Genomic DNA, 22,693 nt, shown 5'->3' on the forward strand with positions numbered 1-22,693 from the left:
TGGATCTCACAATTTTCATATTATTTAGAAAACATTTACATTTTTTTTAGTCAAATTCTAAATAAAAACAAATTTTTAAATTCGGTCTTCAACGACTATTTGATTTTTGAAACTTAAGAAGGGTCTTGAGTTTTTGATGTCCATCAACTTATAGCGTTACATAATCTATGGGTGCAATTAAGTTTTGGCAATGTTTACTAGACCAGCGTGAGGTGAGACCAAAACTAACGATAATATATATTTTTAGACTTTTTAAATATTTAAAGATATTTTGATGGGTACTTTTCTTAATTTAGTTTTTTTAAGGAAAATAAATAAACAAACAAGGGTAGGAGGGTTAATGCGACGTCGTCCGCATTTGCTTGTGTTTTGAAGCGCTCGGGTCTCTTTCTTTGCTCCGTTTCGCTGTATCAGCGTTCTTGATCTCTCTTTCTCAGTGTAGGGAAGAAAATCTGAATCCATGGCTACCTTAGCGGCTACAGCAGTTCGTCAAGCCAGAGCCCTAACTCGAGCTTCCTCTCCTCAGTCAACCGCCACCCTTATTCAAAGGCGCGGTCTCGCTGGCGCTGCCGGTAGGTTTCATCTCTCGCTCACATTTTTCGCATTTAGATCATCTGCTTATATACCAATCCCATTTTCGGGTTTGTTCATTTTTTTTTCTGACGAATTTTTGGTGTTTCGTTTCGAAATGGTAATCGTGGTCATATACTCCTTCCCCGGGTTCTGTTTTAGGTTTAGCTAGCATTGATATAAGGATCTTGAAAATATGAAATGAATGTGCGAATTATTTTAGTTGTTGGAATGCGTTTTCCTAATTTGAGAACCCGATTTTGTAAGCGTAGATTTCACTCTTATTCTTCGATAACGAGGTTCGTTGTCTAGAATTGAAAAGAGTATGCTACATATAATTTAACTCAATTATGCATTGGAAACTTTGATATGAAATTTAAGATCCCTTTAATAACCATTTCGTTTTTGTAAATTAAGCGTCCACCTATGAGAATTATACTTTTTGCATTTTTTTTTTAAATTTTGAAAGCTTGTTTTTTTTCCTTCTACAATTTGACTAAGAATTCCAACATTTATTTAAGAAAGGTAAAAACGACCATAAAGAAATGGGGCATAGTTATCAAACGGAGCCTAAAACTAAAAATAAAAAATCAAATAGTTTTCAAACGGGCCGAAAACTTGTATTTTTCTCACACATGGTTACCTTATCGTTTGCTTCCATTGGGGACTGTCACTTTGCTATCGTCCTCATGGTGAAGAATAGAACAGGTAAAGTGAAATATAATGAAGGCATATAAGTACTTTTTTCTGGGGAAAGAAACGATTCCATTTATGCCTGAAATTACCAAAGAAGGGAGAAACCTCAAAGGGAGATGATTACAAAAAATCTCTCATGCTATATAGGGCATGGTTGAGAGTGGTTTTAAGAACATGCCCATAGTTTTCTTTAAAATTAAACTTTCAGGTTTTGTTTACAAGAATGCACTCTACACATGCTGAGCTCCTCTTGTAGTGTTTATATTGTGTTGGAAGAAAGATGAACCAATAGTCAAACATTAAAAGAAAAAAGGGAAACATCAAAAGATGAAAGAATAATCCTTTTTCTTGTAAGTTTGACTCTCTTTGTTGATATTTGCAGACCACCATGGACCGCCGAAGGTTAACTGTTGGCAAGATCCTATGAGCCCATCTAAATGGAAGGAAGAGCATGTGAGCCTTATTGTTCTATATGAAATTAGTAGCTTCTTTTTCTTTTCTTTCTTTTGTTTTCCTGTCTTTTTCTTTTTTGACTTCCTATTTTATCTCAACAAGTAGTAGGATTTAATAATGAAACTAACAAAAATATTAACATTCTTAAGTTTTCTAGCCAGGGTCTCTTTTTAATCTGTAATCAACTCAACAAAATACTTGATTTTATTGCTCAAGAGATAGGACGCAAGGGCACAGTTTGTAGTGTCAGTATTATAAACCAGTCTTTATTAATTTAGCTATAATTCGGAATTTATGGGATTGAATTAGGGCTAAATGCAGCTGTTTGTCTCATTGTATTACTTGTTTCTCTTCGCTCTGCATAGGATTTGAAGTTGAAAGTTATAATTCCTTTAAGTCAATATTTACACTGAAACTTGTGAGTTTTATGCAGTTATGCACTCTTCTCCTCAAGTCTTCCTGTCGTGGAGAATAAATAAATGACATGAATATCATACCTGTGCCGTATTTAGCTAATGAGCAAATTGAACTTGTTCTGACGGGATTGTGGACTTTTGCAGTTTGTGATTGTCTCTCTATCTGGATGGGGTCTACTTTTCTATGGAGGGTACAAGTTCTTTACCGGGGGCAAGGGAAAGAAGGACGAGGTACTTCTGCACTTATTATCTATGCGCTCTTAATACTTAAACCCTCTTGGAAGTATTACAGGTGCTGTTAACTGAATATTATTTAATGACCATTGATTGTTGTTTATGCCTCATATTTCTGACGGAGTCACCTTAAAAGTGCTGCCCTAGCGCTTTTCTTGGTTTTACCTTCATTTTTAGCTGAGTAATTTTCTAATTTCCATATCAGATGTAACGTGAAATGTTAGAAATAGGAAATGTTAAACCCGCCTGGAGTATTCTGGAATATTTGAAAATATAATACAAGGTCTAGAATTTATGTTTGTCAAGCAACATTAGACTACAATTGTTAGGCTCCTGTTGTCTGGTTCTTGGCAAGGTCTTGGCGGAGAATAATATGCAATAAAAGGAGTAGTACAATGGTTTCATCGGCTGGAAAATGAAAAACATTTACCCGATCTCTCCTTTAATAACGTTACAGGATTATATCGTTTGCAAGTACGTCTACTTTATGAATCATTTGGATCATTAGACATTGAGTATTCGTAACTTGTAACATTGAAGGTGGCGTAGTACAACCTAGATGTATCATTATGTAACTTTACACATGAATTTTTTCACAAGCTTTTGCTTCTCTCCTAATTTTTTGCCCTTTGCCTTCAGAAACCTGTGGCAGCATCATGACGAGCTGAGCTATGGACATTTTCCGGCTGTTCTGAAGTTCTCCCGAAATAATGTATACCTTAGACCTCTTGCTGTCTGCGGATTTCATTTCACTCTTGAATTGTTTCTCGTATATGATCCTATCTCGTAGTTTTTTTTTCTTGCCATTCTAGTTGTTTCATGCACGAAAGTCCTATATCTAATAATACAATTTGCCCCAACACCTCATTCATAGAGTTCGAAGGGAGGGAATTTGTGCTCCGGAGCTTGTGATTGAACAAGGCATTTTTGAGTAAAAAAAACTTCAGTTGATTGCTTTTTTTCGGATGACAGGTAACGATCGTAACGATGTGAATTGCTTTTTGTTTCTTCAATTTCACAGTTAATATGAAAGTAGTCGAGTAGAAAGTCTACTTGGTTTGATTACTCATAATTTAGTAACATCATCGAGCAAGCTCTATGCATTGCAACACAACTAACACAACACCCATTTGCCTACTCAAATTATCAAAAAATAAACAACACTTGGGCATTTGATTTAGAACTCGTCCTCTGTCTCTTCCTTGTTTGTTTCTTCTTTAACGTCATCTCCCACATCAGAATTTGATTCCCTATTGAAATGACCATCGTCCTCCTGTTCTTGTTCCTGTTGTTCACTTTTCTTCACTTTTAGCTCATTCTCTTCATCTGGGTTTTGCTTAATGCTATCATCTCCCACATCAGAATTGGATTCCCTATTCAATTCTTCTTCTTTTAACCTTTTGTTTTCCTCTTCTCTAGCTTCCTCTGGGTACTCTTTCATTTTCTCCTCATTGAAAGTCCCTCCCTTAATGAACTTCCTATTGGTCGTGCTAGTAGCCACACTGTCTTCCAAATTTCTGTTGTTTTCCTGCATCCTTTTCTTCGAAATCAGTCTCCATCCGTTATCTCCCGACCTTTTCTTGGCGATGTATCTCCATCTTTTCCCTCTCATCTTTCTCGTATGCCCATATTTGCCTGTTTCTGTTTTCATCTTCATCCCATCATTCAGGATCTTATCAGCTCTCTGATTTTCAATTGCTTCAGAATCAATACCTTCTTCCCCCTTGTGATCGTTGGTGATCTTAGATTCCTCGCCATCATCTTCAGAACTCACTTGCTTCTGCACTTTCGCACCCTCTTTCTCCCTTCTTTCAGGGGTTTCCTCTGACTTTTGAGTTTCAGTTTCAGTTTCGGTTTCATCTCTTTTTGAAGTGCTTCCCTTGCTGAAGTCTGGTTTACTCTCTCCTCTGTTATTCTTCATTGATTCATTATTCTCTCCTCCTTTACCACCGCGCGACTCTAGCAATATCTCGCTTTGTTCTTCAGTCTTTGTTGAATCTTCATGTGGGTCTGATGGATCATTAGCAGCCACAGCTTCACGAGACTCAAGTCGACGTCTCAAATCCTCCAACTCATCTTCCTTTTGCTTGAGGCGTTGAGTTAGAACAACCACTTGAGAATTTTCATTCCCATTTTCAGTCTCTTTCTCCCTCAACATCTTGATCTCACTCTGCTTCTCTTGGAGTGCAATTCTTATGATCTTCTGCTCGTCTCGGAGCGAGTCGATGGTCGATTGCAACTCCAGCAGCCTCCTATCAAGTTCCATTTTCTGGGTTCGGAGCAAAAACATCGATTCTTTTATGTCTTCATTGTTCTTCTCCAATTCCTTACTTCGATCTCTTTCCTTCTGTTCATTCAACACGAGAAAATTTAAGAAATGATAGTACAACACAAGCGTGGCATTCATAGACAGAGAGATAGCACATGCATCGACGAGACAGACATAAAGAGTTGACCTGGAAGAGGAGTTGAAAGGAATGGAGATCTTCGTCTGTGCGCTTGAGGAGAAGGTTGCATATGCGCCTTTCTCTGAACTTATGAAGGAGCATGACTCCAAGCAAGGCTGCCCCAAATGCAATCAGCAGCATCAGAGCGTAAGGCCTTCCTCTGCTGTTGCTGAGCTTGCTGTGAACCCCTGCAACCACACCCATTTTAGAAGAAGAAAGAGAAGAAGTAGAAGAAGAAGCGAAAGTTTGGGAATTTGGGGTGTTCTTGAAGAAGGGGAAATGGGTTATTAATTTATATGGAAAATGGAGGTTGCTTTGCTTGTCATGTAAAAAGACTACTCTGTCTCGTATGCAAGGCAGCGGAGTTGACAAGGTAGAGGGAGCATGGGGACTGCGCCCAAACCGCTGATTTTGGATGCTATATTTTTCTCTTTGCTCCTTTCTTTTTCTAACCTTTCTATCTTAACCCCATTTTTATTCTTCTTCTTGCCAAATTGCCCTCCTCGTTCTTTTTCCCAATCAAACCATTCAGAACTTCAAGGAACTCAACACCAAAAAAAAAAATACTTAATTCTCTCTTGGGTACCTCTAAAAACGAGAAACAAGGTAATTTTGAACTCGATCGACTATAACATGCCAAATGTGTCTGAAAAGCAAGAACACCGAAACAATACACACCCAAAAGTAATTTGATTCATTCACACTCAACTCACAAATGTTTTGAATTCACAAGAAGACATTATTTTTCCAAATTCGAATTGAACGGCGGTAATACATAATCAATCTATTTCCGGCACCATATCCATAGTTAACTCATTATATTCTTTCAAGATCATATTCGAGTTCATGCAAAGCTACTTTTGTAGGTATTTGTTTCAATAATCATATGGGTTTTTTTTTTAAAAAAAAGTTTCTTAGCTTTAAAACAGTATATTGTGATGTAATGTAGAAAGGCATCAATATAATGCATCTATACGTTATTTCTATATATGAACTGAATGATCTTAATACTCCAAAAATCTTAGTCTTTAGATAACACGTGAAAATAGCTATCTTTATGCTTTTGCTGAAAGCAATACCTCTAGCTTTTTTGACTTTGCTATTTCTTTCTTGAAGAAAAAGCTATTTTTTCATTAATTACGGAATTCCATATTAACATAATTTAATTGGTTAATAGTATTCGACAATTCTTACACCAAAAAAATAGATATTAACGATCTATTGGATGAAACTAAAAGCTTAAAAAAAAAAAATTGGAATTGATTCTCAAAAAAAAAAAAAAGTGGGCTGTCTCTGAAAACCCTCGGGCTACCGTCAAAGCCCGCCAAAAGCACCCCAATTTGGAGACTTAGCGGATATCCCAATGCCTAGAGAGGATTGAGGTCTCTTGATTTTGGCGGAAGAGAACCGTCCTCGTGTACAAGACCCTCCCTTTGCTAAAATTGAAGCTTTCCCAGCAGCCCCAACAGGTAAAAAAATTTACAAGTAAACAAGTTTCCCTTTTCCTTTTCACTTTCTCGATAAATTAGTTTCCATGGACGACATCTTCGATTCCTCCCTCAATCTTGAAGAGACCCATTTGAAGGAAGGCTACGCCGAGGGCTACAAAGACGGCCTAGTCGCTGGCAAAGAAGAGGCAAAGCAAGTAGGCCTTAAAGTTGGTTTCGAGGTCGGCGAGGAAGTTGGATTCTTCAGGGGGTGTGTGGATGTCTGGAATTCTGTTATTCGGATCCACCCGGAACGGTTTTCGAGTCGGGTTCAGAAGAGTGTGAAGCAGATGGAGGAGTTGGTAGAACAATACCCTCTTCGGGACCCTGAGAATGAGCAAGTTCAGGAGGTGATGGAAGGATTGAGGCTCAAATTCAGAACGATTTGCGCCACTCTGGGTGTCAAATTGGAGTATAGTGGCCATCCTAAATCTGCTTCAGATGGAAAAGAGATCTTTTAGGGATTTCACAGTTGGTGATGAAACGATTGGTGAAATTTGGGAGCTTTAGATGATTGTTTACTCTCTTCTTACACTTAAATAAGAACTCTCTGTTTCATCTTTTGTGGAGACATCTTTTGGTTGCGGTGTAAAGGCGGGCTGTGTTGTTTGTATTTTTACATTTTGTTTATGTTATACTTTGAAAATAGGAAATTGGAAAGATCATTCGACAGTGAAAAATATTTCTTGGAAGTTTCAAGTTTATCATAACTGATGACATTCACACGGATTATATTTTCACTGTGAGTAGATATTGTCCACTTTTACCTATTACGTTTTTTAAAATGCGTCTACTAGGGAGATGTTTCCATGTCATTATCAAGAATGTTTTGTTACCTTAAGGCATCGAGAGGTGTACCATTGAGTATGATGGTCCATCAAGGGTCAAGGGGGTGGATTGTGAGAGACCACGTCGGTAGGAGAGGAGAACGAAGCATTCCTTACAAGAATGTGAAAACCTTTCCATAGTAGACTCATATTAAAATCGTAAGGCTGATAGCGATACGTAACGGACCAAAGCGGATAATATACGTAAGCGGTAGGCTTGGGCTGTTACATATTGAACATTTTCCCTTTCTTGCATAGATGAACTCACGTGCAGCATTGCTTGACTATTGCTGACTGTTCAAACAATGTTGGATTGGCTGGATAAATGAGTTTTTTTAAATCAAAGATAAATTATAGGCACAAAGTTGCATCTTTCAGCTAGTAGTTGTTACATGTTCATACAATTTTGTGCAGCTAGTGACCTGCCGTAAGGAGAAAGAAATGTCAAAATTGGCTCTTGCTTGCTGCAAGGTTTACATATCTGAAAGCAGAAACAAGGCTGCGCTGGAGTCAATTGAACAAGCTGCCAAGCTCTTCCCCGAAGCACCTATTATCAACAAGTTCACGAATGAGGTTTACAATAGAGTTGGGTATACCCTTGTTTCCAAGCTCCCATCAAAGCCATCTATAAAGCCATGTTCTCTCAGAAGTGCAGTCCTGAACATGGTTAAGGCTGCATTTTCGGCAATCGACTTGGACTCGCATTGTGGCAGCCACCCACGACTCGGAGTTGTAGATCATACATGCTTATATCCTTTGGCCTTTGCTTCCTTGCACGATGCAGCTGCAATTGCAAAATCTCTGGCAGCTGATGTTGGATGTGGTCTACAAGGTTTGTACTTTGCACACCATACCACAATGTTAAATTTTAGGCCGTGAAAATGAGAGGAATGCTGACTTCAGTGGCATTTCTATTCATATGCTCTGCTGATAAAACAGTGACATAAACTTCTGCTCTGTATTTCTCTCAACTTTTTTAATGCGCTTCTTAAAGGCTGCGTTCATATGTTAGATATGATCTTGTTCCTTGCCTCTTTTCAAAGAAGACATTCGATTCTAAGACTCCTAACCTTAATGTATTGAATTAAGGTAGAGCGTCAATGTTGTGCTTTCGAACTTTATGTAACAGCTCAAATGGTATCAGAGTTAGACACTGGATGGTGTGCTAGTGAGAATGCTAGGCTCCCAAGGGGGTGGATCGTGAGATCCCACATCGGTTAGAGATGGGAACAAAGCATAGCTTATAAGGGTGTGTTTTAAAACCTTAAGGGGAAGTTTGGAAAGGAAAACTCAAAGAGAACAATATCTGCTAGCAGTAGGCTTGGGCTATTACACATTAGAAGCTAGATTTTGTCAAAAAAACCAAATATCGTTGCGTTACGACTATTATTTGTGATCTGAGAGTTAGGTTTTTCCAAGAGTTTCATGCTATCAATTGCCTTGTGTTATCCTTCTATCAATTATACTCTGAGGTGCTGGTGATCTAAACTATAGCCTGCAGTCCCAACATTTCTATATGGAGCGGCTCATGAAGAGGGAAGGAAGCTAGCCACGATCCGAAGAGAGCTGGGTTATTTCAAGCCAAATTCTGATGGCTTATGGGCTGGAGGGATGAAATCAGATGCATTGCCACTGAAGCCAGATGAAGGTCCAGCTGAAGCAAGTAAAGCAAAAGGCATCGTCGTGATAGGAGCAACAGAGTGGGTTGATAACTACAACATTCCGATCTTCTCTACCAACATCGCTGCTGTTCGTAACATTGCAAAACAAGTCAGTGAGAGAGGAGGTGGGCTTCCTTCAGTTCAAGCAATGGCCCTTGCTCATGATGAAGGTGTGATTGAGGTGGCTTGTAATTTGCAACAACCAAGTAAAGTGGGAGCAAAAATGGTTCAGCAGGAGGTTGAACGGCTTGCAGAAAGTGAGGGATTAGCTGTGGGGAAAGGTTACTTCACAAGCCCCTCGCAAGAGGCTATGATAGAAAGGTACCTCAAACTTCTTTCTACTATGTAATCTTGAAGTAACTTCAGATTTTTGCTTGATCTCTTATATTCTGTGTATCTTATGCTTTGGATCTTATACGAGATCTTGATATCGAGCTCATTGTTTTGATCTTTTGAGTTCAAAATACAAGCCCACCAATAAAGTTGTGAAACCTTCCCCTAATAAATGTGTTTTAAAATTTTTGAGGGAAAATCTAAAGAGGACAATATTTTCTAGTGGTATGTTTGAGCTGATACAAATGGTATTAGAGCAAGACACTGAGCAGTATGTCGATGAGGACATTGGGCCCCTAGGAGAGGTAGATTGTGAGATCCCACATTGGTTAGAGGGAAGAATGAAACGTTGGACCCTAAGGGGTGGATTTGTGAGATTCCACATTGATTGGAGAGAAGAACGAAACATCTCTTGTAAGGGGGTGGAAACCTCTCCTTAGAAAACGTGTTTTAAAGTAGACAATATTTAGTAACGGGGAGCTTAGGCTGTTACGTAACCGACCAAAGAAAAACAGCCTTTTATCAGATTTATAACAGTAATTATAATTTCGGTTAATGAGCTCTCTAAGCAAACAGTGTTCATTGAATTGTCTTATTACAATGATTTTTTTAGAGAAATATGGACAATCTATGAATCTAAATATGAAGCATAAGATGAACAAGAGGTTGAAATTGAAGGACACGACATCGGAACACAAAGCATAATCTTATCTATTGCTGTTGAATGTCCAATGTATGTATGATTCGCTGTTATCCACATCGCTATCCACACACTGACGACTGTTCATTATTTAATGTAACTTTCAAGTTTAGGTTTTTAATTTTCATATCTTCAAATAAATTCTCGAATTTTTTAATTTTGTGTAGGATAGATCTCGACATATTCTACATTATCTTACAAAATTGGGGGATTTATTGAATTTTGTGGCCTAAGCATAACCTTTCTACCCTTGTACGAGATTTCACATCAATTGGAAAAGGATGTAGAAACATCTCTCTAGTAAATGTTTTTTAAAAACATTGATAGAAAGCCCGAAAGTCAATGTTCATAAAGGACAATATTTGTTAGTGGTGAGATTGGACTGTTGCAAATAGTATCAAAGTCAGACACCGAGCGGTGTCAGCAAGGATGTTGGGCCCTGAAGTGGGTGGACTGTGAGGTTCCACATTAGTTGGGGACGAAGCATTCTTAACCGGTGGAGTGCCTGGGATCTTAAAAGATGATGGATTGTGAGATTCCACATCGGTTAGAAAAGAGAATGAAACATTATTTACAAGAGGTGGGAAACCTCTCACCCAAATTGAATTATAAGAGTCAGAAATCTCTCACCAGAAATAAAGAAAACAGTATCATTGTGCATCTGTGTTGAACAAAATGAAGCATTGAGCACGTGGGTGGATTAGAAAATGAAGGAAAAGTCGTTTGGTTTTTTTATCTGACGGAGGAGGCCGAATAAGACTGGTTGCCGCTGCAGACATCGTCACTTAGGACACAATCGCAGCACTCCATTTGGGTGACTTTAAAGTTGTTAGAACTCACGGGTTCCCATCTCCCCCGACCCCCAAAATCCCCCTTTTAAAACCTCACCCTCTTCCCCCTAATCTGCAACAAACAACAACGCTATCAGATTCACAAATGGCTTTCAATCTCACCGCCAAGGTAAACACTCTGTTTCTCTATGCAAGCCTCTGTTTTCTTTTCTGATCTTCTGTTCATTTCAGGACAAGAGAATAAGCTTGGAGCAAAAGGAACTTCTGTGCTGCAAATACTACGTTTCTGAATCCCGCAATCGCCCTGTACTGGAAGCCATCGAGAGAGCTGTAAGCCAAGACCCAGATTCTGTAATCGTCAACAAATTCGAAGACAGAGCTTACAACAGGACCAGATACACCATCGTCTCCTACGTCGTCCACGACGCTAAAGGAAACGCCATTTACAGCCCATTGCACCAAACAGTTCTGGCCATGACTGAGGTTGCTTTCGCTAACATCAACCTCGAGTCCCATTCTGGCGCTCACCCTCGTCTTGGAGTCGTCGACGACATCGTTTTCCATCCCCTGGCTCGGGCGTCACTTCACGAAGCCGCTTGGCTCGCTAAGGCGGTCGCTAAGGACATGGCCACTATGTTTCAAGGTCTCTATATGATTCAAAATCAAAACTTTTTAATGGGAATTTCGTATTAGTTTTAGTATCGTTTTTGATTTTGTGCAGTGCCTGTATTTCTGTACTCTGCGGCTCATCCAAGCGGGAAGGCGCCGGATGATTTGAGACGGGAACTTGGGTATTTCCGGCCGAATTGCAAGGGGAATCAATGGGCTGGGTGGTCGATGCCGGAAACTTTGCCGGAAAAGCCTGATGAAGGTCCGAATTCTATATCTCGAGAGAGGGGAATTACAATGATCGGTGCGCGTCCGTGGACGGCGATGTACAATGTTCCGATATTGTCGACCGATGTGGCCGCCACTCGGAGAATAGCGCGGATGGTGAGCGCTAGAGGAGGAGGGCTGCCGACGGTGCAAACCATAGGGCTTCTTCACGACGATGAGACGACGGAGATAGCCTGCGTTTTGCTGGAGCCCAACCAGATTGGAGCCGATCGGGTCCAGAGACGGGTGGAGGTTCTTGCCGCCCAATTTGGGTTGGAAGTTGAGAATGGTTATTTCACTGATTACTCGCCGGAGATGATTGTCGAGAAATACTTGAATTTGATCGCCGGAGATCACTGATTACCAATGATTTCTGTAATGGAGATTCGGATTTCGTAATAAAATGGAAATTGTAAAAATAAAGAATAATTGAAGCTCTACAATAGTCTGTTTTTTTTTTTTTTTTTTTTTTTTTAACATTAATGTGAAAATAGAAAATAAAAGTCAATGATTTATCTTGAATTATTTTAACAAATTTGAAAAAATAAAATGTTAAATTATTATTATTTTTTAAAAGACCATTTGGGAAATAGTCCCTTTTTTATTTTTTCTTTTATGGAACTAATTTTATTGGAAACGTATTTTTTGGGTTTATTTATAAAGACTATTTAAAATTATCTTAAAACTCTGTTCTTGTGAGTCGTGTTTCTCTATGTTGAAAAGAATTTAAATTATTTTTTAAAATATTCAATTATTGTCGGTACTATTGGTATAATAATTGAAATTAGTTAATTTTTTTTTTGTTTATTCTTTTTTGTCTTTTTCCATGTCATCAAGTAGAAGAAAATAAGTGTATTGGAAAAACAAATCCTAAAAAATCTAAATTAGAACGGTTAATTCAATACACAAAAAAAGTAATTATTGTATATTCTTTTTTAATGGTAAATTTTAAAATTCTATTAAAGATAAGATTTAAATTGGTACCTAATTAATTAATTTCAAAATACTTCAAATGCATAAGAATTTATTAAATAGTTTAAAAGTTTATGGATTAAATAAATTTTAATTTTAAAACTAATTAGACCAAAATATGGTTTATACTATTACGTAATAAAGATGGGACAAGAAATCTATTATTATATTTTATATCCAATTGGTTGATCATGACGAATGAAAAGGATTCCTCTTAAAACATGCTTATTTATTTATTTTTTTTTTCTATGAACATAATTTTTAAAAATTTAAATTTTTATATAAAAACATAATATTCCACTTTAAAAAATTCAATGTTGTTATTCAAATGGAAACTATAATATATGATATTCTGTTGATGTAGACAAACGTGTAAGGTTTGAGAAACTACAAAATCGGGCAAAAAATTGATATAGGGCTTGAGTTTGGCCGTGAGCTTGTCAATATCACAATGCCACACAGTTGAAAAAGTACGCTGTAACAATTAGTATTAGAGCTACCATTTGGCATATTAAATGAGCTAGTTTGTGGTACAGTGAAAGCGAGCGTTTAGAGACGAGTGTCTTAGGCGACTTCTTTTGAAATAGTATATATATAATAGGGTAGAGCGAGACGAAAATTGAACAGGGACGAAAATGACAAGATAGAATGAGACGGGAAATTGAGCGGGAACGATGACGACCACATGGAGACAAAAATCCCCAAAATTCCCAAAAATCTTTCTTTATTCTCTCATTATTTTTTACTATATAGAAAATAAATCTCTCCAAAGGGTAATGGTAAAATTTGAGAGGTAAAAGTTAAATGGAAGATAGAAAATGGTGAGGAAATGAGAGGGAGGGTCAGAAAATTCAGAGGTTACAGATTGCAACGAATAAACTAGGGCCCATCAAGTTACCCTGCTCCTGACAGCACCCAATATTTCCCCTCCATTCACAATTTATGCCCTCTCTATTTTTTGTGGCTAAAATTATGTAACACGTGAAATCTTTCGTCCACACGTACTAGGAATTTAAAATTAAATTATATACTCAAATTATGTTATACCAATTCCCATATTAAATGGTCGAAAGTAAACAAGAATCGATAATCTAGTTCGGTCTACACCTACATCTATTATCAATGAGGGCACGTCTCGGTACATGAAATTTTACACAACTCGACTCCCTCAACTGTTATTCAAAACCCTATTAAGCCTAAGCATTCCCACCACCAAATCTCTTAACTTGTTTTGTTAAAATAAACAATTTTCTCGATCTCACTTACAAAAAAAAATAACTTGATCCATAATTTAAAATAACTTAAAATATTCAATAAATTTGATCCATAAAAATTCGAAATTTAGTCTTTACAATTTTACACGTTTTAATATCATGTTTATAATTTAATAAGATAATAAAATTTTCAATTTCTATTAAATTTGTAATTTAATAATTTTAAATAAAAAAATAAATATGAACCACGCGTACATTATAAAAATGGTATTTTATTAAAGAGATATATTTTTAAAATGTATTTAAGCCTGGAAACGTTTTTTTTATATTATAATTTAAAAAATTATTCCACCCCATCTGGCAACCGTCATTTCCCTCTTTTTTTTAATAATAAAATATCATAAACTTGTCAATGAAGGCAACTTTTATTTAAATTTTATCCATTTCTTTTATTTTTAAATTATAAACGTCCAATCTATCCATCACCATAAATCGAATCCCATTAATTTAATTAAATTCAGTCATCAAATTCAAATATATTATTACTTTTTACATTTTGATATTAAATTATTTTTCTTCCTATCTATTTTTTTATTCACCTTCCAATTATATTATTTTTTTTCCAATTATATTATTTTTTTTCCAAGGAGAATAGAGAAAATATATAAATGAAAAAAAAACATTTTACTTTTTTTAGAAATGTATTTAATCCTTTTTTTAAAAAAAAAAAACAAATATTTATTTACAAACAAAATACAAAGAAATTCTTTCCTATAAATTTATCGTTATAATTATTCTAAAATATGAAGTTTATAAGACACAAATAGTTTTTGTTTGAGTGGTTCTCGTCAGAACGGACTCTATTTATGACTAAATTAATAATATTGATGTCAAATTGCATATTGGTTGGTGAGTGTAACAAATCATTTAGTATAAACTTGTGGAAGAGATTGACGGCGATACAAACAGATAATATCGACTAGCGGTGTGCCCAAAACTGCAGCGGGACTAAACATGGGTTTAGTTAAGCAGATTTATACTCCGTTTTTTTTTTTAATAGAGAATCGAACGTTCCTAATGATTTCAATCATTTCAAAATTACCTTCAAACATGTCTGATGAATCTGTGCCGATGGCCCCAAAGAGGCAATATTTTTTGTGATACAGAAGGAGTGGTGAAGAAAGGAGTGAACAGAAAAGCTATTCTTTTTCTTTGGAGCCCAACCCATTAGCAACTGTCTGCTTCAAATCAAACATTGTAAAGTCTGCTGCTTTCTGTACTTCCTGTCAGCATAATACAAAAGAAAAATCATTCAACAAAACCGGTGGCATTGAAATTTTGGTCCTAATCCTCTTCAACTTCAATCAATCCTGCTACTGTTACTAACCCAGAAGCCCATTTCGCCTGTTTTCATGTTTTCTCTTCTGTTTTCTGCCCCCATCGACGGCCCTGATTGATATCAATCAAAATGATGAACACTCCAATTCTGGCCAGGAAACAGTATCAACGACGGCGACGACGACCAAGATTCCATAATCAATCAGTTTTAACCATAATGATTGGTATCACATCAGATACAAGAAACTAATCAGGATGAAAGAGTTGCGCATTGCTCGATGTGCAAACAGGGCACAGGGCATCATGCAGCGATCAATCGCGCGCAGCCCAAGACAGGGCCACACCGTAACTGCATGGAAACAAACCAAAGTGAATTGTTGAAGATAAAGGTACCTTTTTCGTTCTGTAGAGGAACAAGAGTGAGCTCATCCGAGGAGACATCACTAATAGAATGCAACGCGGTGTGGGTAACCAATGTGATTATGGTTGACAAGATTTGAGGTATGCGGCTGTGGGTGTCCATCATGCACCACTCCATGCATTGAACTCAACCTTTACCATTTACTTACAACCAAAGTTCATTTTCAACTGCCTTGAAGACCTCAAAACTCATATTTTCAGTTTCTGGGTCTCAAAAGTGGTGGGATTTTGAAGAAAGTGAAGCTAAATGCTTAAAGTTTAAGGCAAATGGCATGGTGGGTTGCGTGGGTTGCGTGAGTTTGTGGTCTATATCCGCAAGATTAATAGAATTGGTAAGTTTGATTCAAATAAGTACCCGTTTGTGTACTGTCAAACTTGCTTTCAACTTATCGAAAAGAGTATCAGTTGCTAAAGTACATTTCCTGAAAACAGTGCGTCTTGGGAACAAATTCAATAAAAATATGACAACAAATCAAAAGGGGGAAGGAGAAGAACTGATAATAAGCGAGTGCCTAAAATTGAAATGGAGCGAGCGAGTGAGTGAAAGGCCCTCTTCTATTTCTGTTCTCTAATGTCATATCATGCAAATAGCCTCTCTAACCCTTTAACCGCCCCCCACTGTTTCGCCCCCACGACATTTGTTTTTCTGATAGCCAGCTCATTCTTTCTCTCTTTTTCTTTTTCCAACCCTTTTCTCCACCAGATCTCTCGGAGTGATCCATGGAGATGCGTGCTTATTGAAACTCTCCGTGGGTTTCTGAAATTTTCTCTTTATTTTTTACCCTTCAAACTTGTTTCCCCAATAACCCATTTCATAGCGAGTGCAAACCCTCTCATTCTCAAATTCTTTTGGGGTTTTCTTTGATTTCGCTTCAATATTCCATCTGGGTTTTCTGAGTTTGCATTGAAAGAAGCGTTTTCTTTAGCGAAAATGGCGAATGGAGTAGAAAGAGAAGTGGGGTTGAGCATTTTTAGCGATGAGGAGCTGAGTGAAATGAGTGGGATTAAACGAAGTGGAGACCATATAGAGGTTACCTGCGGATGTACGAGTCACAGATATGGTGATGCTGTAGGGAGGCTTAGGGTTTTTCTTAATGGTGACCTTGAAATCACCTGCGAGTGCACCCCTGGTTGTCAGGAAGGTCTTTCTCTCTCTCTCTCTCTCTCCCTTCTATTCCTAGTTCTCTGTCTCTCCTCGCTCTTCCTTGGAATGGATGTTTTGTATTTTGCATGTTAAATGCGCGTATATTAGAGCTTCAGGCGAATCTTTTCTCTTTTCTCTTTTCGAGACAATATGATTTTGGATTTTTATTGCATGCTGGGTTTGTGTAGTAGTATTATTTGTCTGAGTTTTTGTTCTAATGGGGTTTTGGGTGATGGCCTTGAGTATCAATTGCTTCCATTTGTACCGTTTCTCTGCACACTCTTCCCTTTTTTCTACGTTACACAGCTTGAATGTACGTTGTTTTGTCTGACCCAATGAAGTAGCTCGCTACTCGAACATGGCGCTGCGGCTGCTTTTGGTTTTGGTTTTGGTTTTGAGCGCTTTTCGCTTTACCTCACGCATTGTTTTGCTTGTTTACTGTGTTCTTCATTTGATTTCAGCATCTGTTCCTTGTGTTTGGCAGAGTAAGATGTTGTGTGACTTCTAGCCTTCTTGCTTCCATCGTTCTTGACTTCATGCTCGTGAGGATACTTTATTGCAGCTTTTGGACTTAGTCTTATATCAGTATATCAGGTGTTCTTGACTTTCCAATTAGAATACAATCCATGCTAAGTACATGGAGTCGTAGTAGTGATGTTGCTTTCCCAAGTGAATCCTACTGCTTATGCCTAGCTATTCATAAGCTTGGTCGTTGAGGATATTGTTAGAAATCACGAACCTCCACATTGGAATGATATTGTATACTTTGAGCATAAACTCTCATGGCTTTACTTTTAGTTTTCCCGAAAGCCTCCAATGGAGATGTATTTCTTATTTATATACTCATGATCATCCTCTAAATTAGCCAATGTGGACTCCCTCTCAACAATCCACAATCCTCAACATATATGATATATGATGTTCAATTCTGTGAGATTAATGTCAGAATGTTGGTTTCATCTTTTGGGCATAATTCCTTAAACGACAGCAGCTGTTTGACCTTAACTCTGCTTTACATAACGAGGAGGATTCTGTGTGTGTTTATATACTCATATGATGCTGTTTCCATGTGTTCCAAAACAACATTTAAGCTCTTTTATTTGTTTGTTTACCATGGTTTTGGTGATTTGAACACTAGGAAAGCTGACACCAGCTGCATTTGAAAAGCATTCTGGAAGAGAGACAGCTAGAAAATGGAAGAACAATGTCTGGGTCATAGTTAATGGGGAAAAGGTTCCGCTTTATAAGACGGTGTTACTCAAATACTACAACCAGTCATCAAAGACTGGCAATGGGTCAAGTAGATACCAAAATGGACGAGTTGTTCATCGCGATGAATTTTTTCGCTGTAGTAGGTGCAGCAAGGAGCGTCGATTCCGTCTGCGGCTGAAGGAAGAATGTCGGGCTTATCATGACGCCTTAGCAGACATGGATTGGAAGTGTTCAGATTGGCCTTATGATAAGTATATCTTTGTTCTAAACTCTTGATATTATTTAATTCATGTTTAAAGAAGAGATAGTACGTTTTCTATATTAGCTCTGCTAGCCATCATAATGATATTGATTAACATTGTTAAGAGGTGTAAACTCAGAAATTTATGCTGCTGAAAATTTGTATGAGAATATGATCTTTCATGTTCGTGTTAAGTATTCGAGCTAGGAGAAAAGACTTAATTCATACATGTATCGTTGTTTAGTGATGGCTCTTCTGTTAGATATTTTCTGATTCTGCTGATGTTTTATCTTGGTTTGATTCGAGTCGAGTTATCAAAACTGTTCTTATAATGATAGCATTCCTTTGGACTTTGAATCTTGACGTAGTTTAGGACCTTACAAGTGATGAGATTTGATCCTTAATTCTTTTACTTTAAAATGAGAGGTCTACCTTCTAATGAAAGGTGACGTATCAGATATGAATCGAAAGTCGTAGCTACAGCAAAGTAGGAATTTCTTAACTATGTATGGTCTTTGGGAGCAAAACTGAGAACGACTGGTTATTTAGCGACATTAGTTGTAACAGCCCAAATCTACCGCAAGCAGAAATTGTCTTTTTTGGGCTTTCTCTTCCAAGTTTCCCCTCAAGGTTTTAAAACACGTGTGCGAGGGAGAGGTTTCCACACACTTTTATAAAGAATGTTTCATCCCCTCTCCAACCGATGTGAGATATCACAATCCACCCCCCTTCGGGGCCCAGCATCCTCGCTGGCCCTCGTTCTCCTCTCCAATCGATGTGGGACCGTGGGATCCCACATCGGTTAGAGAGTGGAACGAAACATTTTTTATAAGACCGTGGAAACCTCTCCCTAGTAGACAGATTTTTAAATCTTGAGGGAAAGCCTGGAAGGGAAAGTTCAAAAAGGACAATATATACTAGCGATGGGCTTGGAATATCAATGTAAGGTCGATTTATATTTTATGTGCAGGTGAATATATTAGACTAGCTTATCTTTTCCTTGAGTTTTGAGTCGGGCGGTATTCAGCTGCCACTTCCCTTTTCTGTTACTGGTCGGATACTCACTTAAGAAGATATGTTTCTTGCATATGCTTATTCCAGAATGAATGGACTTCACTGCAAATCAAAACACCTAGCCTGTTGCATGAATATATGAACTTGTTGCACAATTTGTGGTTTTTGTTTAAGATTTTGATGTTATAGCCGTATACATGTACCCTAACTATACTGTTCTGTTGCTTAGAATAACATGTGATGACGATGAAGAACGAGCAAGTCGCAAGGTTTATAGAGGCTGCACTCGTTCGCCGACTTGTAAGGGGTGTACTTCGTGTGTGTGCTTCGGGTGTGAGACATGCCGATTCTCAGATTGCAGCTGCCAGACCTGCATTGACTTCACAAGAAATGCAAAAGCTTGAGGCTTTTCTCACTCACATTTTCTTTTCCTATCCTGGATGTTCCCTAGGATTTATTTAAACTTTGAATACCGCCCAGAATTATGTCTGGCATTCAACGGATTTACCTATTATTGATTCCAAAATTTTCAGTCCAATCATTTGCAGAACTACGTAGCTTTAAGGAAAATCGTTTCTGTAATTTCTTGCAGTATCTTTGTTCAAGTAATATGCAGAAATGGAGCCAGGAAGTGTGATTAAGAAGAGAAAGAGACCTCTTTAAAAGCGATTGAAATACATACTTCATAATTCTCATCCAACCTGGAACGGTGGAGGGTTTTACAAAATAGAGAAAATCAAAATGTAGTACTTGCAGATGTGAAGCCAACCTATATGAAACAACTTAAGGTTCATCTTGGTTGACGCCCACCTCCTCTTCTACCTCTAAAATGAGGTCCACCTCGACCATACAATTTCCTTCCCCGGTTCGAAGATGAGCCTTGGTTGAATTGCTCTGGTGCTACACTTCCTTGGAATGGTACAGGTGGGTGCGGGTTTGAACGACTGAATTGCTGTGTTGGAGGGTGCATGTTTTGATTCTGTCCAAACTGTACTCCACCGGAATGGATTCCTTGTGCCCCTACGGCTGTGAGGGGATTAGGTAGGGTGGATGATGTACCTACAAACCCCGGCGGATATGGAGCTCCAGCAAATGTATTCATCATAGGCATTTGAGGCTGAGGCACTTGCTGTACCGGATTCTGTAATAGCCAGGGCATGCCATTCATTGGAAGACCGTTGGGAAATAATAGATTCTGCTGCTGCTGCTGCTGCTGCTGAAACTGAAATGGCATTTCTGCTGGCCTAATTCCGTTCATTGCTGGGGGAAAGCAGGGGTTGTACGCTGGAGGAAATGATGGCATAACACCAGGTCCATTGATAAAACGTTGTTCAGAAGCTGAAGGGTTTGGATAACCACCGTGATATACAAACGGCGCCAAAGGAGGGCCAGTGTGCTGATTCTGATTGGAGAATGACTGAGCCATATCCATCTTTACTTGTTGAGGTGCTGAATGATCAAACTTGCTGCCTTCAGGAACTGTTGCTTGCTGGGGTATGGCCTGGCCGTAATTCCTGGACTTGTCATGTTCCTGCGGTGTCTCAAATGTACGCTGACCAAATTTCCTGGCTTTAGCATTGTTTTTCTTCTTCCTAGCATTATTTCTGTTCTCATTAATCTGTTGGTTGTCATTCATACCCCTCTTAGCCAGCTTTTGCATCTTCTTGAACTCCAGCTCTTTCTCATCATCTGAAAACTCGTTGTCGGACACCTCTTCATCGTTCGCTCCAGATGCATCATACCCCTTCTTGTACAGGTCTTTGTTGTTGAGCACATAATCGGCAAACTCCAGAACAAAGGAGACGTGAGTGCCACTACTTATTCCAGTAGGGACTTCACTTTCAGAATTGTATCTTACTGAATAATAAGGATTTTTTACTGGTCCAAAGATCTCGTCTACCAACCCCAATGGGGATCTAGCTACAGTTAGCCACAGGATAGAGCCTTCATTTAGAGGATTGTGCTTCTCAACACCCTCTACAATGACTTGACTGCCAATTATCTGAAACGAAGAAATAGAACATAAAGTTCATCACAATTCACAATCCAACTTCACAAGCAGGGAAACCATGTAATGGGCAGACGTTGATAGAATTGGAGTACTCTTTGATGTATAATTCTATTCAAATTAAGGAACTTACCGATAAAACAACTCCAACAGGAACCATCTGGTGGTGTGGCTGCAGCGTTGCATGAACCTGAGGAACTGGAGGAAGAACCTACAAGGAAGCCAATAAGAAATAATGAACCCATTATTGATCAATTACCCCAAGCAACATCAGCCATGTGTCTCCAAAACTATTTGCAAGCTTAAGGATGAACAAAGAAAACTGACCTTAAGCTCGTTTTTAGAACTAATCGGGCCTCCCTCAGGTCCAGCCTCTTCTTCTTCGTCTAGTTCCTCACCATCACCATCCCACGCAACCATGTCATCTGCAGAAGCCTCCTTGTCTTCATTGTCAGCGTCACTTATCTCACCTTCTTCAAGTTCACCGATTTCTGTGTGTACATCCGCTTTTACAGAGTTCTCCTTCGTCTCTACATCATCATGGCAGCTGCTGTCGCCGCTACTTGAAGACGATGAACTTTCTTCATCGTCATCTTTTCCATCATCGCTGCTTCCGCTAGAGCTACTACTATCACTAGACGTTGAAGCTGAACTTGTGCCCTCGGATTCAGCGTCACTTTCATCATCATCCTCTCGAGAATCCGACTCAATGTTTCCAGTGCTTCCTCCATCAATAACCAAACTAACCTTCGACATCCCTTCTTCAATGATGCAATTCAAATCCGTAGACTTAGCACAAGCCTCGCCACCCGCTTGCGCAATCGGCTGAATTTCACCAACAATTGGAACAGACTTTTCGACTGGTTGATTCACATGGGATTCTGCTTCAGGAAGAATCGTTTGTGCATCAGCCATAACAGGAGATGTAAATTCGTCAATCCAGTCGTTTAAGGAATCGTAATCAAGGAAGGAATCGGCAAAGGAGTAATCGACGGGCTTGGAATCAAAAGAGTCAAGCGGAAGCGGCTCCGAGTTCTTAAGCTTAGAAGAAGCGTGAAGGAGGCCGTCAGGCGCAGACGCAGTGGTGGAGTTGGATGAAAGCTCTACCATTGCAGAGCTACAAAATTGGGGCTTGATTCAGAGAGAAGAAGCGTAAACATAGCTTTAAGAAGAAGAAAAAGACGGGCAGCGGCAGAACTGTAAATAGCGGTGGCTGTGGATTTGAAGGCGGAGAGCTGGTTTCTTAAACCCTAGTGGACTCTGGAGAAACAGCCCATACCTGAGGTTTTTCAAGCTTTTCCATTTATGCGCCAACTTTCCTTTCCTACAATACGACGTCGTTTCTTCGCTGCCATAATTTTTCCTTTTTAGTTTTTTAAAAAAAACACGGTAAATTTTTTCCTTAAATTTGTGATATTATTTTGTGTTATATTTTTTTATCCTAAATTCTCAATGTCATGAGTAAAAATCATTGAGTCATATATGGCATTGCTAGAGGTAGAATTTAACCATAAGGTTGAATGTAAGTGGCACAATGAAAGTGGGTTATCATAAGGGGCAATTAGTCGTGACGAGATCGTAGAAGGCCAAATCAACTCATCATACCCGACCCTTTTGGTTGATTTCTCAAGGCTCTTGT

General features: G+C 38.5%; 7 protein-coding genes across 11 annotated transcripts; 5 read left to right on the top strand and 2 right to left on the bottom strand.

Moving 5' to 3' along the window:
• The first annotated feature begins 325 nt into the window (after window positions 1-325).
• On the top strand, window positions 326-3,340 carry LOC111469597. The gene is made up of 4 exons (XM_023114917.1): window positions 326-572; window positions 1,649-1,719; window positions 2,280-2,366; window positions 3,009-3,340. The coding sequence occupies exons 1-4, from the start codon at window positions 461-463 to the stop codon at window positions 3,027-3,029; spliced, it is 291 nt and encodes a 96-aa protein (XP_022970685.1). The 5' UTR covers window positions 326-460; the 3' UTR covers window positions 3,030-3,340.
• A 62-nt stretch (window positions 3,341-3,402) lies between these two features.
• On the bottom strand, window positions 3,403-5,310 carry LOC111469593 (golgin subfamily A member 6-like protein 22). The gene is made up of 3 exons (XM_023114912.1): window positions 4,826-5,310; window positions 4,330-4,716; window positions 3,403-4,296 (listed from the first exon to the last, which is right to left on the bottom strand). Exons 1-3 carry the CDS (start codon window positions 5,018-5,020, stop codon window positions 3,547-3,549), a joined length of 1,332 nt encoding a protein of 443 aa, XP_022970680.1. The 5' UTR covers window positions 5,021-5,310; the 3' UTR covers window positions 3,403-3,546.
• Window positions 5,311-6,054: 744 nt separating this feature from the next.
• LOC111469697 (formimidoyltransferase-cyclodeaminase-like) lies at window positions 6,055-10,126 on the top strand. Of its 5 annotated transcripts, none has more exons than XM_023115073.1 (4): window positions 6,055-6,285; window positions 7,545-7,962; window positions 8,632-9,112; window positions 9,992-10,077. In XM_023115073.1, exons 2-4 carry the CDS (start codon window positions 7,572-7,574, stop codon window positions 10,041-10,043), a joined length of 924 nt encoding a protein of 307 aa, XP_022970841.1. In that variant the 5' UTR covers window positions 6,055-6,285; window positions 7,545-7,571; the 3' UTR covers window positions 10,044-10,077. The 5 variants fall into 5 exon arrangements, with proteins under 5 accessions (XP_022970841.1, XP_022970844.1, XP_022970840.1 ...); XM_023115076.1 differs by lacking the exon at window positions 9,992-10,077 and adding an exon at window positions 10,084-10,126 and having other exon boundaries at window positions 6,056-6,285; XM_023115072.1 differs by having other exon boundaries at window positions 6,056-6,285; window positions 9,997-10,064.
• Window positions 6,221-7,041, top strand: LOC111469699 (oral cancer-overexpressed protein 1 homolog). Its single transcript, XM_023115077.1, has one exon. The coding sequence runs from the start codon at window positions 6,351-6,353 to the stop codon at window positions 6,762-6,764; it is 414 nt and encodes a 137-aa protein (XP_022970845.1). The 5' UTR covers window positions 6,221-6,350; the 3' UTR covers window positions 6,765-7,041.
• A 341-nt stretch (window positions 10,127-10,467) lies between the features above and the next one.
• LOC111469696 (glutamate formimidoyltransferase-like) lies at window positions 10,468-11,907 on the top strand. The gene is made up of 3 exons (XM_023115071.1): window positions 10,468-10,784; window positions 10,847-11,258; window positions 11,337-11,907. Exons 1-3 carry the CDS (start codon window positions 10,761-10,763, stop codon window positions 11,849-11,851), a joined length of 951 nt encoding a protein of 316 aa, XP_022970839.1. The 5' UTR covers window positions 10,468-10,760; the 3' UTR covers window positions 11,852-11,907.
• Window positions 11,908-15,968: 4,061 nt separating this feature from the next.
• Window positions 15,969-19,616, top strand: LOC111469680 (protein ULTRAPETALA 1-like). Its single transcript, XM_023115046.1, has 3 exons — window positions 15,969-16,577; window positions 17,718-18,042; window positions 19,276-19,616. The coding sequence occupies exons 1-3, from the start codon at window positions 16,367-16,369 to the stop codon at window positions 19,448-19,450; spliced, it is 711 nt and encodes a 236-aa protein (XP_022970814.1). The 5' UTR covers window positions 15,969-16,366; the 3' UTR covers window positions 19,451-19,616.
• A 67-nt stretch (window positions 19,617-19,683) lies between these two features.
• Window positions 19,684-22,347, bottom strand: LOC111469679 (H/ACA ribonucleoprotein complex non-core subunit NAF1). Its single transcript, XM_023115045.1, has 3 exons — window positions 21,382-22,347; window positions 21,188-21,265; window positions 19,684-21,048 (listed from the first exon to the last, which is right to left on the bottom strand). Exons 1-3 carry the CDS (start codon window positions 22,162-22,164, stop codon window positions 19,837-19,839), a joined length of 2,073 nt encoding a protein of 690 aa, XP_022970813.1. The 5' UTR covers window positions 22,165-22,347; the 3' UTR covers window positions 19,684-19,836.
• Window positions 22,348-22,693: the final 346 nt, after the last annotated feature.

Source organism: Cucurbita maxima, unplaced genomic scaffold (genome assembly GCF_002738345.1).
Source record: "Cucurbita maxima cultivar Rimu unplaced genomic scaffold, Cmax_1.0 Cma_Scf00041, whole genome shotgun sequence".
In the NCBI taxonomy this organism is placed as follows: Eukaryota; Viridiplantae; Streptophyta; class Magnoliopsida; order Cucurbitales; family Cucurbitaceae; genus Cucurbita; species Cucurbita maxima.